The 14,741-nt window shown below is 44.5% G+C and overlaps 1 protein-coding gene across 1 annotated transcript in view; it reads right to left on the bottom strand.

The window, feature by feature from the left end:
• LOC144673672 (uncharacterized) overlaps positions 1-14,741 on the bottom strand; it is a 38,867-nt gene that overhangs the window by 7,059 nt on the left and 17,067 nt on the right. The window contains exon 3 of the mRNA XM_078535398.1: positions 11,411-11,556. Coding sequence (XP_078391524.1) covers positions 11,411-11,556 — 146 coding nt within the window. The remainder of the gene's footprint in view (positions 1-11,410; positions 11,557-14,741) is intronic.

Here is a 14,741-nt window from a genome sequence, read left to right as displayed (position 1 = left end):
ATGAAAACTGCTGGATCGTGATAAAAACCCAACTGGTTCACTAATGTCCATCAGGGGAGGGAACCTGCCACCTGGTCTGGGCCTACACAAGACTCTGGCCTCCATAAGAACATACGAAATAGGAACAAGAGAAGTCCTAACACCCTGTCGAGCCTGCTCCACCATTCAATACGATTGTGGCTGATCTTGGGCTTCAACTCCACTTTCCCACCCACTCCCCATATCCCTCAACTCCCTGAGAGACCAAAAATCTCCCCATCTCAGCCGGAAATATATTCAATGATGGACCGTCCACAACTCGCTGGGCTGGAGAATTCAATGTGACAGAGAGAGAAAGAGAGAGAGGAGTGGGAGAGACAGAGAAAGAAGGTTACTAAACAAAGCACAGGATGTCAATAAACAGAATTCAAGTGCATGGGATTAGGGTAATATCCTGTTATAGATTGAGAATTGGTGAACAGAAAGAAAACAGAGTCGGAGTAAATGTCTCATTCTCAGGATGACAGGCAGTTATTTGTGGGATACGACAAGGATCAGTGCTTGGCCCACAGCCATTCACAAACTATACAAACGATTTGAAGGCACTCATTTAAGTAGCACCTAAATTTTCACATTCTCATCCTTGTTTTCCTCCATGGTTGTGATCATTCCTATCTCTGTAACCTCCTCCAGCCTCACAATCCCCCCGAGATATCTGCTCTTCTTGAATTCGAGAATTACTGATTTTAATAATTCCATCACTGGTTGCCATTCTGTCAGTTTCTAATACTCTAGAATTACCTCCCTAAACCTCTCCGCCTCTCTACCTCATTTGCATCCTTTAAGATATTCCTTCAGACCGAGCTCTTTGACCAAATTATTGGCCACCTGCCTGAGTATCTCCATGGTTTCTAACATTTCTGTGAAATGTCTTGGTAAACTATATAACAATAAATGTGTGATATAAACACAAATTGTTGTTGTTGATTTGGAGATATATCAATGTCCCTTCCTCATCGCTGGGTGAATAACCTGTAGCTGCTTACGTAACAGCATTGTGCGAGCACCTTCACCACACGGACTTAATTAGTAATGGGTTGAAAGGTTATGGGGAGAGGGAGGGAAATTGGAGTTGAGGCCAAAATGAGATCAGCCATGATCGTAATGAATGGCGGGTCAGGCTCGAGGGGGGTGAATTGCCCACTCCTGCTCCTGGTTCTTATGTTCTTATGTTCAAGGATCTATGGACATGCACACCAAGGGTCTGTACTTCCTCGGGTCCTACCATTCATCATGTACTCCCTTGCCTAGTTAGTCCTCCCAAAATGCATCACCTCACATGTTTTCATTTTCAATTCCATTTTCCACTGTTCTGCCCATCTGACCAGCCCGTCTATATCGTCCTGTTGTCTAAGGGTCCTCGCTATTTACCACACTAGTGATTTTTTTGTGTTACCTGTGAACTTACTGATCATACCTCCTACATTCGTGTCTACATCATTAATGTCCACTAAAAACAACAAGGGACCCAGCACTGAACCCTGCAGTACGCCACTGGACACAGGCTTCCAGTCACAAAAACAACCTTTGACCATCACCCTCTGCCTCCTGACACTGAGCTAATTCTGGATCCAATTTGCCAAATAGCCCTGGATCACATGGGCTCTTATCTTCTGGACCTGTCTCCCAGGCCAGACCTTGTCAAAAGCCTTAGAGAATTCCATGTGGACTACATCAATTGAACTACCCTCATCTACACACCTAGTCACCTCCTTGAAAAATTCAATCAAATTTGTTAGACATGATCTCTGACTGACAAAGCCATGCTGACTATCCTTGATTAATTCTTGCCTCTCCAGGTGGGGATTAATTCTGTCCCTCAATGTTTCCAAAAGTTTTCCTTCCACTGATGTTTGACTCACTGGCCTATTAGCTCCCTGGTTTATCCCTACCATTCCTCTTTAATAATGGCACCACATTAGCTGTCCTCCAGTCCTCTGGCACCCCTCCTGTGGCCAGAGAGGATTTGAAAATTAATGTCAGGGCCCCTGCAATCTCCTCCCTTGCCTCCCACAGCACCTGGAATACATCTGATCTGGGCCTGGGGATTATTACACTTTTAAGGCCCAATAAAACCGCTAATACCTCCTCCCTCTCAATACTCATTTGTTCAAGTATATCACAGTACCTCTCCCTGATTTCTATACCCACATCGTCCTTCTGTTTAGTTAATACAGATGCAAAGTACTCATTTAAAACCTCATCTACATCTTCCAGCTCCTCACACAGTTTGCCATTTTGGTCCCTGATGGGCCCTAATCTTTCCCTGGTTATCCTCTTCCCTGAATATACTTATAAAATGCCTTTGGATTTTAACTTATTTCACCCAGCTGTGTTTTTCATGCCCCCTCTTTGCCTTCCTAATTTCTTTTTTAAGTAACCCCCGGCACTTTCTCTACCCATCAAGGGCTCCTGCTGTTTTGAGCCCTCGGTATGTACCATAAGCTTCCATTTTTACCCCCCTTATCTAATCCTGTCAATTCCTCAACATCCTGGTTTCTCTGGACTTGTTGGTCCTTTGTGGGAAAATGTTGGCCCTGCACACTATTTCCTTTTTGAATGACTCCCACTGCTCTGATGTTGATTTTCCTGCAAGTAGCTGCTCCCAGTCCACATTGGCCAGGTCCTGTCTTATCATATTGAAATTGGCCTTCCCCAATTCAAAACCCTTATTTTCTATCCGTCTTCATCCTTTTCCATAACTACTTAAATCTTACTGAGTTATGGTCATTATCACTGAACTGCTCCCCCACTGATACTTCTACAACTTGCCCAGCTTTGTTCTCTAATAGGTCCAGCACCTCTCTTGTAGGACGTTCTATGTGCTGGCTTCAAAATCTCGCCTGGATACATTTGAAGAATTCTGCCACCTCAAAGTCTTTCACACTTTGTCTATCCCACTTAATATTGGGGAAGTTGAAATCCCCGATTATTATTACCCTATTATTTTAACACTTCTGAGATTTGCCTACATATCTGCCCTTCTATCTCTCCCTGACTGTTTGGGGGTCTATAGGATGCTCACAACAATGTGATTGCCCCCTTTCTGTTTTTAAGTTCTACCTATACGGCCTGATTTAAGGAACCTTCTAAGATACCATCCCTCCTTACTGCAGTAATTGACTCCTTGATCAATATTGTGACACCACCATCTCTTTTACAACCTCTGCCCCCTTCCTGTCTCACCTGAAGATTCTATACCTCAGAATATTGAGCTGCCAGTCCTGCCCCTCCCTCAGCCATGTCGCCGTGATAGCAATGATATCATATCCCCATTTGTTAATCAGCATCTGCAACTCATCTGCCTTACTCACAACACTCCTTACATTAAAATAAATGTCATCCAGCCTTGCCATGTTGCCTTGTGCCTTAACTTGACTTTGTACACTCTGCCTTCCAGACTGACTTGTTTTTTCTTATATACTTGTCTGTACATCACCCCCTACTATACCTCCACTCAGTATCCCACCCCCATACCAAATTAGTTTAAGAGCCCACCGACAGCACTAGCAAATTTCCACGCAAGGTTCCCCACACCTTTTAAAGCACTTCTCACACTTAAATTAAAAGGTCTCTTGTCAGTGTAAATGGTGTCCCAGCAGGTGGGATGATGTCCTGAACCTCTTACCACACTGTGAGCAACTGAACAGCCTCTCGCCAGTGAGAATTCAATGTGTTTCAGCAGGTCAATCCAAAGAGACAAATATTTCCCTTAGTTTGAGTTTGCTGTGTGTAAATCCTCCCCTTCTAACCCCCTGTAAAAGGAGTTTCCAAACACTCGGTATAAACTGGGCTACGGGAGTTTCTAATCCGGGTTTGGAGTCCTACACCGGGTGTTTGTTAATCCTCCCAGTCCACCCTCCGGCTCCATTCCTCTCCTGCACTCGGCCCTTTCTCACCCGCTGGACTTTAAATTCCACCGCAACAAAAACAAAAATACCTGGAAAAACTCAGCAGGTCTGACAACTGTGTTCCTCTCAGCAGATGCTAACGTCTCGAGTCCATATGACTATTCAATAGAACTAAGTAAAAATTGAAAAGAGGTGAAATATAAGCTGGTTTAAGGGGGGTGGGACAAGTCGAGCTGGATAGAGGGCCAGTGAAAGGTGGAGATAACCAAAAGATGTCACAGACAAAAGAACAAAGAGGTGTTGAAGGTGGTGATATTATCTAAGGAATGTGCTAATTAAGGGTAGAAAGCAGGACGAGCAAGGTACAGATAGACCTAGTGGGGGTGGGGTGAAGGGATCGAAATAGGATAAAAGGTAGAGATAAAACAATGGATGGAAATACATTTAAAAATAATGGAAATAGGTGGGAAAAGAAAAATCTATATCAATTATTGGGAAAAAAAAGTCCACCGCCTTCGTCCCGGTCCCGCGCTCACACTGCGCATGCTCCACTCCCGGCAGGCTCCGCCCCTCTCACTCCGATTGGCTGGAGGATCAGCTGCTCCCGCTCGGTCCTCCAATCCCTCCCTTTTTCCTATTGGTCCGGAGCTGCCGCCAATCATTTGAAGTCGGAACATGCGCAGTCCGTGGAGACAGGCGGTAAGGGAGCTCCAGCCAGCGGATTTAAAATGCGGGTTTAACAAAGGCCGAGTGCAAATCCAGAACCGAAAATAAACGCGTGAACAGAGATAGGGCCGGCGGATGAATTTGGAAGCTTCATAAACTCACGGTACCGGCCCCAACCCCTCAATAAGGAGCCACCATCCCCGGGTTTGCTCGGCGCTGCGGGAGAAATGCCCGAGTTAACGGCCGCCATCTTTATAGGGGCAATGTGGAGATTGGCGCCTGCGCGGCCGCCATCTTGATGGGTCAATGTGCTACAGGGCGCATGCGCAGCCGCCATCCTCACGGGGACAATGAGCAACAGCCCGAGGGAGACGTTCATAAAATGTGTGTACACCAGGATCAGCAGCAATAGAATTATAAACCCACAGTCACTCAGCAGTACAGAATTTAAGTATTGCTGAAAAAGGGAGACATATTGCTGATATTTCATGTTGCACTCATCCGGACAGATGCAAAAAAAACAAATTTCTCAGCAAATAACAATTTATGCTGCACAAGGAAAGGATGTTGACTGGTTGGCCAGTCAGCTCTGATTGGTCAATGCATTACCATGGAGAATACACCAAAAAGTTATCGTCCTCCATGCTTTTGTTTAATTAAACAAATGGCCCCATCCCTGGACATGCTCCTTCTGTCTGCAGTGGACAGTTCCCTGTGTATGAATATATGCAGCTTCTAGCAAGCATAAGTGAGTCACATTATGAGCCCGACTGATAATCTTTCAAATTTGATGTTCTTGCGCCTGTCCTGATGAGTACAAGAGAAAAGGTTTCAACAGAATGTCTCTTTTTTTAACAATACTCAAGTGTATTAAAGGGGGAAAATGTGGTAGACAGAGGGAGAGGTGTAGGGAGAGAATTTCAGAATTTGGGAACTTAAGGCAAGGTCATTAATGCTGGAGCGATTAAAATGGAGAATGTACAAGCTATCAGAATTCGAGCAGTGCAGATATCTCGGAGGGTTGTGGGGCTCTAGGAGATTACAGAGATAAGGAAGGGTGAGGCCATGGAGGGATTTGAAAACAACGATGAGAATTTTAAAATCAAGCTGTTGCTTGACCGGGATCCAAGGCAGGTCAGGAAGCAAATGGGTGTCAGAGGAACAGGATTTGCTACGAGTGAAGACATGGACAGCAGGCCTTTGGATGGCTTCACGTTAACAGAGAGTAGAATGTGGGAGACCAGCCAGGAGTGTGTTGGGATAGTCATTCAAGTCTGGAGCTAACAACGGCTGTGATTAGGGTTTCAGCAGCAGATGTACTGAGACGGGGTGAGGGCGGGTGATGTTGAAGAGGCGATCTTAGTGACGGCACAGATTGAGATCAAATGTAACACCGAGGTTATGAACAGACTGGTTTAATCTCAGACTGTTCCCAGGGAGAAGGATGGAGTTGGTATCTAGAGATTGGAGATTGGAGCAGGGACTGAAAACAGTGTCTTCAGTCTTCTCAGTGTTTAATTGGAGTTAATTAGTCATCAGGAAGAGAAGCAGGAACCAGAATAGACCATGAGACTGATCGCAGGTTTAACTTAGTTAGAGAGGGAGAGAAGGAAGGAAGGAAACCATGGGACGTATGGAGAAACCGCCTTCATGATCACTCATTAAATCTCCACACAGTAAGTTTTGGACACAAGGTTAAGATCTGCTATTCTGTCTGGTCAGTCAGGGGGTTTCAGATTAATGTTTTAGTCATGAGTAATGACTGAATTGAATTATGAAACATATTGTTATCTTCAGTTGGACAAATTTGTTAAAAAGATACAGGAAGAATTATCCAAAACTCTGTTTGGCTTCAGCACAGGGAGGAGGGAGAGTGTGTGGGATGGGAATTTGCTGCTTTGGGAGAAGAAGGCAGGAAATAATGTTCCATAGAAATGAGAATTGTCTGCTCTGAATTTCTATCCTGTTCTTATAGTGGTCACTTTTGTAAACTCCTTTTACAGGGTATTGGAAGGGGAGGATTTACAGAGGGGGAACTCAAACCAAACATCACATCAAGATCTGACAGAGTCACTCAATTCATCAGGATGTGAATATTATCATCTTTGAATGTGGAAGGAGAAATATTTGTCTGTTCTGTCTGTGGGAAAAGATTTCAAACATCAGTGAGTCTGGAAAAGCACCGAGACACACACACACCCGAATGAGAGTGTTCCAGTGAACTGACAGTGGAAAGAGCTTTAACCAGTTACACAGCCTGAAATAACATCACACCATTCAGAGCGGGGAGAAACTGTACACGTGTTCTATGTGTGGACAAGGATTCAAATGATCATCAAACCTGGAGAGACACAGGGACACTTGAACTATGGAGAAACTGTGGAAATGTGAGGACTGTGAGAAAGGATTCAATTACCCAATCCAGCTAGAAATCCATCGACGCAGTCACACTGGGGAGAGGCCGTTCACCTGCTCCAAGTGTGGGAAGGGATTCACTCTGTCAGCCAACCTGCTAAACACCAGCGAATTCACACTGAGGAGAGACCATTCACTTGCTCTGAATGTGGGAAGGGATTCACTCAGTCATCTGAGCTGCTGAGACACCAGCGAGTTCACAGTGGGAAGAAGCCATTCACCTGCTCTGAGTGTGGGAAGGGATTCACTTCCTCAACCAAACTGCGAACACACCAGCGAATTCACACTGGGGAGAGACCGTTCGTCTGCTCTGAGAGTTGGAAGGGACTCACTCAGTCATCCCACCTGCGAATACACCAGCGGTTTCACACTGGAGAGAGACCATTCACCTGCTCCGTGTGTGGGAAGAGATTCACTCGCCATCCGGCCTGCTGAGGCACCAGCGGTTTCACACTGGGGAAAGACCATTCACCTGCTCCGTTTGTGGCAAGGGTTTCACTCAGTCATCCCACTTGCGAATACACCAGCGAATTCACACTGGAGAGACACCATGAGAACATATGGAATAGGAACGGGAGCAGACCATTTGGCCTCTCAAGTTTGCTGTGCCATTCAATAAGATCATGGCTGATCTTCCTATGTTTGAATTTCCACATTCCCATCTAACCTTGATAACCTTTGATTCCCTTGCCTAACAAGAATCTATCTACCTGTGTCTTAAAAATATTCAATGATCGCGTCTCCACCGCCTTCTGAGGCAGAGAGTTCCAAAGTCGTACATTCCTCTGAGAGAAAAAATTCTCCTTATCTCTGTCCTAAAAGGCCGACCCCCTAATTTTGAAACAGTGCCCCCTACTTCTGGACTCACCCACAAGAGGAAACATCCTTTCAACGTCCACCTTGTCAAGGCCATTCAGGATCTTGTATACTTCAATCAAATCACTCCTCCCTCTTCTAAACTCCAGTGGAAACAAGCCCAGTCTGTCCAACCTTTCCTCATAAGAAAGCCCACTCATTCCAGATATCAATCTAGTGAACATCCTTTGAACTGCATCCAATGCATCTATAAGGAGACCAAAACTGCACACAGTATTCGAGGTGTGGTCCTGTATAACTGAAGCATAACATCCTTACTTTTATGTTCAACCCCTCTCGTAACAAAGGATAGCATTCCATTAGCCTTCTTAATTACTTGCTGTACATGCATACAAACTTTTTGTGACTCATTTACTCGAACACCTAGGTCCCTCTGCACCTCAGAATTATGCAGCCATTCTCCATTTAAGCAATACTCTGCTTTTTTGTTCTTCCTGTCAAAATGACCAACTTCACATTTTCCCACATTTCACTCCATTTGCCAGATCTTTGGCCACTCATTCAACCTATCTACATCCATCTGCAACCTCCTCATGTCCTCTTCACAACATAATTTCCTACCTATCTTATTGCCAAGTGCCAATTTAGCGACCATGTCTTCACTCCCCTCATCTAAGTCATTGATGTAAATCATAAAAAGTTGAGGCCCCAGCACAGACCCCTGTGGGACTCCACTCGTCACATTCTGCCAATCAGAAAAAGACCCATTTACACATACTCTCTGCTTTCTGCCAGCCAGCCAATCACCTATCCATGCTAATAAGTTACCCCCTACACCATGCGCTTTTATTTTCCGTAATAATCTTTGATGTGACACCTTCTCAAATGCCTCCTGGAAATCCAAGTAGAGTATGTCTACAGGGTCCCCTTTATCCATTGCGCATGTTACTCCTTCAAAAAAACTCCAATCAATTGGTTAAACATGATTTTCCTTTCATAAAACCATCCTGACTCTTCCCAATTGCCTTGAGCTCTTCTCAGTGCCCAGCTATAACCTCCTTATTGATTCTGATAACTTCCCCATGACAGACGTCAAGCTAACTGGCCTATAGTTTCCTGTTTTCTGCCTCCCTCCCTTCTTGAATAGAGGGGTTATATTTGCTACTTTCCAATCTGACGGAACCTTTCCAGAATCGAGCGAATTTTGGAAAATTAACACCAGCGCACCGACTACCGCATTAGCCGCCTCTTTTAAGACCCTAGGATTTAGTTCATTGGGTCCCAGAGACTTGACATCGGCAGCTCCTTCAATTTGCTCAGTACCATTTCCCCAGTGATTTCAATTTCACCAAGTTCCTTTCTCCTGTAACCTTCTGATTTGCAGCTATTACTGGAATGTTTTTTGTATCCTTTATATTGAACACAGAAGCAAAATATTATTCTATTCTTCCACCGTTTCCTTATCTACTATTAACTCCCCACTGTCACCCTCTAGAGGACCAACACTCACTTTGCTCACTCTTTTCCTTTTTAAGCACCTGTAGAAACACTTGCTATCCATTTTTACATTTCTAGAAAACTTCCTCTCACACTCTAATTTCTTTCTCCTGATTAACCTTTCAGCCATTTCCTACTGTTCTTTAAATTCTGTCCAATCATCTGTCCTGCTGCTCATCTTTGCAGAGTTGTATGCTTTTTCCTTCAGCTGATGCTTTCCTTAACTTCTTTAGTTAACCACAGATGATGGGTCCTCCCTTTATATTTTTTCTTTATGGTCGGGATGTACTCATTCTGAATACTTTGAAATATCCCTTTAAATGTCTGCCACTGCTTCTCGATTGATCTATCCTCTAGCTTAGTTTCCCAGTTCACTTCAGCTAGCTCAGCTTTCATCCCCACATAGTTGCCCTTATTTAAGTTTAAGATACTAGTCTTTGACCCACTCTTCTCCCTTTCAAACTGGATGTAAAATTCAACCATATTGTGCTCGTTGCTACCTAGCAGTGCCCTTACTCTGAGGCCATTAATTAATCCTGTTACATTACACAATACCACGTCAAATATAACCTGCTCTCTGATTGGCTCCTGAACATGCTGCTCTAAGAAACTATCTCAAAAGCATTCTAAGAACTCCTCATCCAGGCTATTACTGCCAATCTGATACTTCCAGTTATTGTGTAGATTAAAATCACCCATGATTATTGCCGTCCCTTTATCACAAGCACACAATATTTTCTCTTGAATACTTTGTCCTACACTATGGCTGCTGTTAGGGGCCCGTCAACCACTCCTGGTAATGACTATTTTTCCCCTACTAATCCTCATCTGCACCCAAACCGATTCTACATCCTGATCTCCTGATCCAAGGTCATCTCTAACTATTGCACCAATGCCCTCTTTGATTAACAATGCAACCCCACCACCTTTACCCAGCTTCCTATTCTCCTTGAATGTCATGTACCCCTCAACATTAAGGACCCAACCTTAGTTGTCCTGCAGCCACGTCTCCATAATTATAATCAGATCATATTTATTTACTTCTGTGTGGGTCATCAATTCATTTACTTTGTTTTGAATGCTACGTGCATTCAGATAGAGAGCCTTCAGTCTTGTCTTTTTGTTACCATTGTAACATCTAGTCTTGATTGTTGATTTATTCTTAGGTTTTTTCTCTCAGTCCTTTCCTGTCATTCTCTGACCTCATTTCTCATATTACTATTTGGCTCTCCTGTCTTGACTCTACACCTTGAATTGCTACCTCTACCCAAACTTGATCCCTCACCGCTCTTGTTTAGTTTAAAGCCTTCTCTACTTCCCTAGCTATGCGATTTGCGAGGACACTCATCGCAGCACGGTTCAGGTGTAAACCGTCCCAACGGTACAGCCCCCACTGTCCCAGCACTGATACCAGTGCCCCACAAACCGGAACCCAGTTCTCCCACACCAATCTTTGAGCCACGCATTGGTCTCTCTAATCTTATTTGCCCGATGCCAATTTGCAAGTGGCTCAGGTAATAATCCAGAGATTATTTGAGGTTCTGCTACATAATTTGGTACCTAGCTCCTTATACTGACTTTACAGAACCTCTTTCCTAGTTCTACCTATGTCATTGGTACGTACATGGACCACGACAACTGGATTCTCCCCCTCCCATTGCAAGTCCCTCGCCAGCACTGAGCAGATGTCCTGAACCCTAGCACTGGGCAAGCAACATAGTCATCTGGACTCTCACTTTTTGCTGCAGAAAACAGTGTCAATGCCCTCACTATACTTCCCGCTACTACCACTACATTCATTTTTGTTCCCCCTGCGTGAATGGCTTCCTGTACCACAGTGTCATGGCCAGCCAGCTCATCCACCTTGCACATTTCACTTTCATCCACACAGGTTGTGAGCACCTCAAACCTGCTTGACACTTGCAAAGTCTGAGACTCCTCCACAACTGCCTGCTCAGTCCCATTACCTGCCTCACTGACAGTCACATCCTCCTGTCCCTCACTGCTGATCAAAACAGATGACCCTCTTCTAAGAGGTGTGACTGTCTTCTGGAACAAAGTATCCAGGTATTTCTCACCATCCCTTATAATCTTTAGAATTGTCTTCCTAAACGGAGTTGGTGTACTTGGTGACCGCTTTGGTGCCTTCGGAGACGGCGTTTTTGGCCAATTCCCCCGGCAGCATGAGGCGGACGGTGCTCTGGATCTCCCGGGCCGAGATGGTGCGGCGCTTGTTGTAGTGAATGAGGTGCGACGCCTTGGAGGCGATGCGCTCGAAAATGTCGACAACGAAGGAATTCATAACGCTCATGGCCTTGGACGACATCCTGGTGGAAGGGTGGACCTGGGTCAGCACCCTGTACACGTAGATGGAATAGCTCTGCTTGCGAGATTTTCTTTGCTTCTTAGGCAGCTTCTTGGTGACTTTAATCAGCTACTGTTTCGATGCCTTGCGGGACGCACCGCCCTTCGTCGCAGCCGCCAAGTCAGGCATTGCACTCAACCCATCCCTTATGTTGCACAGTGTCTGCATTTCGGTTTCCAGATCAATAATCCTGATCCAGAATTCCTCAAGCTGCTTACACTTCCTGCAGACGTGTTTGTCATGGATCGCCTTGGCATCCAAAAGCTCCCACATCTTACAGCTGCAACATAACCCCTGTCCTACCATTCTAACATATGTTATTTAGTTAATTTACTTTAATTACTTTCTTCCTATGTATGCTACAATTTACTGTGTTTACTGAATGCTAGTACCACTGACAACTAAAGATTATATGCTTCTTAACTACAAGGGATGTGTATTAGATGTTTATTTAAGTAACTCTATTTTATTGCTTGTTTAAAATCTTTGTTGTTTTATTTGAATTTTAAAGTTTTCAAATTTTGGTTTATTATTGTAAAGTTATTTTTATTTATAGATCTACCTGAATTTGCCTGTCCTAAGCTGGTTTCTCACATACTGTCCCTTAGACTGAACACTTACCGACCAATCAATGTACCAGCTTCCTGTGACATCACAGTTGCCTCTTTCCCCCCTCTCCTGCTGCCTCACAGCAGCTGCAACAGTGAAACAGCCCATTCCTCACTCAAATACCCCATCTGTATTTATAGACGTTCCTCACTCAAATACCCCGTCTGTATTTATAGACGCTCCTCACTCAAATCCCCGGTCTGTATTTATAGACGTTCCTCACTCAAATCCCCCGTCTGTATTTATAGACGTTCCTCACACAAATCCCCCGTCTGTATTTATAGACGTTCCTCACTCAAATCCCCCGTCTGTATTTATAGACGTTCCTCACACAAATCTCCCGTCTGTATTTATAGACGTTCCTCACTCAAATCCCCCGTCTGTATTTATAGACGTTCCTCACTCAAATCCCCCGTCTGTGTTATAGGTGATCCTCACTCAAAACCCCCGCCTGTATTTATAGGCACTCCTCACTCAAATCCCCGGTCTGTATTTATAGACATTCCTCACTCAAATCCCCAGTCTGTATTTATAGACGCTCCTCACTCAAATCCCCGGTCTGTATTTATAGACGTTCCTCACTCAAATCCCCCGTCTGTATTTATAGACACTCCTCACTCAAATCCCCTGTCTGTATTTATAGACGTTCCTCACTCAAATCCCCGGTCTGTATTTATAGACGTCCCTCATTCAAATCCCTGGTCTGTATTTATAGGCGTTCCTCACTCAAATCCCCGGTCTGTATTTATAGACGTTCCTCACTCACATACCCCATCTGTATTTATAGACGCTCCTCACTCAAATCCCCGGTCTGTATTTATAGACGTTCCTCACTCAAATCCCCGGTCTGTATTTATAGACATCCCTCATTCAAATCCCTGGTCTGTATTTATAGGCGCTCCTCACTCAAATCCCCGGTCTGTATTTACAGACGCTCCTCACTAAAATCCCCCGTCTGTATTTGCGGACGCTCCTCATTCAAATCCCCGGTCTGTGTTTATTGACGTTCCTCACTCAAATCCCCGGTCTGTATTTATAGGCACTCCTCACTCAAATCTTCACTCTGTATTTATAGATGTTCCTCACACAAATCCCTGGCCTGTATTTATAGACGTTCCTCACTCAAATCCCCGGTCAGTATTTATAGATGTTCCTCACTCAAATCCCCGGTCTGTATTTATAGGCGTTCCTCACTCAAATCCCCGGTCTGTATTGAGAGACACTCCTCACTCAAATCCCCCGCCTGTATTTATAGGTGCTCCTCACTCAAATTCCCGCTCTGTATTTATAGGCGTTCCTCACTCAAATCCCCATCTGTATTTATAGGCGCTCCTCACTCAAATCCCCAGTCTGTATTTATAGACATTCCTCACTCAAATCCCCAGTCTGTATTTATAGACGTTCCTCACACAAATCCCCAGTCTGTATTTATAGACGTTCCTCACACAAATCCCCAGACAGTATTTGCGGACGCTCCTCATTCAAATCCCCGGTCTGTGTTTATAGACGTTCCTCACTCAAATCCCCGATCTGTATTTATAGACACTGCTCACTCAAATCCCCGGTCTGTATTTATAGACATTCCTCACACAAATCCCTAGCCTGTATTTATAGACGCTCCTCACTCAAATCCCCGGTCTGTATTTATAGGCATTCCTCAGTCAAATACCCAGCCTGTGTTTATAGACGTTCCTCACTCAAATCCCCGGTCTGTATTTATAAACATTCCTCACTCAAATCCCCGGTCTGTATTTATAGACACTCCTCACTCAAATCCCCAGTCTGCATTTATAGATGTTCCTCACTCAAATCCCCGGTCTGTATTTATAGACACTCCTCACTCAAATCCCCCGCCTGTATTTATAGGCGTTCCTCACTCAAATCCCCATCTGTATTTTTAGACATTCCTCACTCAAAATCCCCAGTCTGTATTTATAGGCGTTCCTCACTCAAATCCCCATCTGTATTTTTAGACGTTCCTCACTCAAAATCCCCGGTCTGTATTTATAGACGCTCCTCACTCAAATCCCCGGCCTGTATTTATTGATGTTCCTCACTCAAATCCCCGGTCTGTATTTATAGACATTCCTCACTCAAATCCCCTGTCTGTATTTATAGGCGTTCCTCACTCAAATCCCCGGTCTGTATTTATAGGCGCTCCTCACTCAAATCCCCGTCTGTATTTATAGGCGTTCCTCACTCAAATCCGCAGTCTGTATTTATAGACACTCCTCACTCAAATCCCCCGCCTGTATTTATAGGCGTTCCTCACTCAAATCCCCATCTGTATTTTTAGACGTTCCTCACTCAAATCCCCGGCCTGTATTTATAGACGCTCCTCACTCAAATCCCCGGCCTGTATTTATTGATGTTCCTCACTCAAATCCCCTGTCTGTATTTATAGACGTTCCTCACTCAAATCCCCTGTCTGTATTTATAGGCGTTCCTCACTCAAGTCCCCGGTCTGTATTTATAAGAACTCC

Source organism: Cetorhinus maximus, unplaced genomic scaffold (genome assembly GCF_964194155.1).
Source record: "Cetorhinus maximus unplaced genomic scaffold, sCetMax3.hap1.1 HAP1_SCAFFOLD_431, whole genome shotgun sequence".
NCBI classification, from domain to species: domain Eukaryota; kingdom Metazoa; phylum Chordata; class Chondrichthyes; order Lamniformes; family Cetorhinidae; genus Cetorhinus; species Cetorhinus maximus.
The sequence above is the reverse complement of the archived record's forward strand: the minus strand, read 5'-3'. Positions and strand labels throughout refer to the sequence as shown.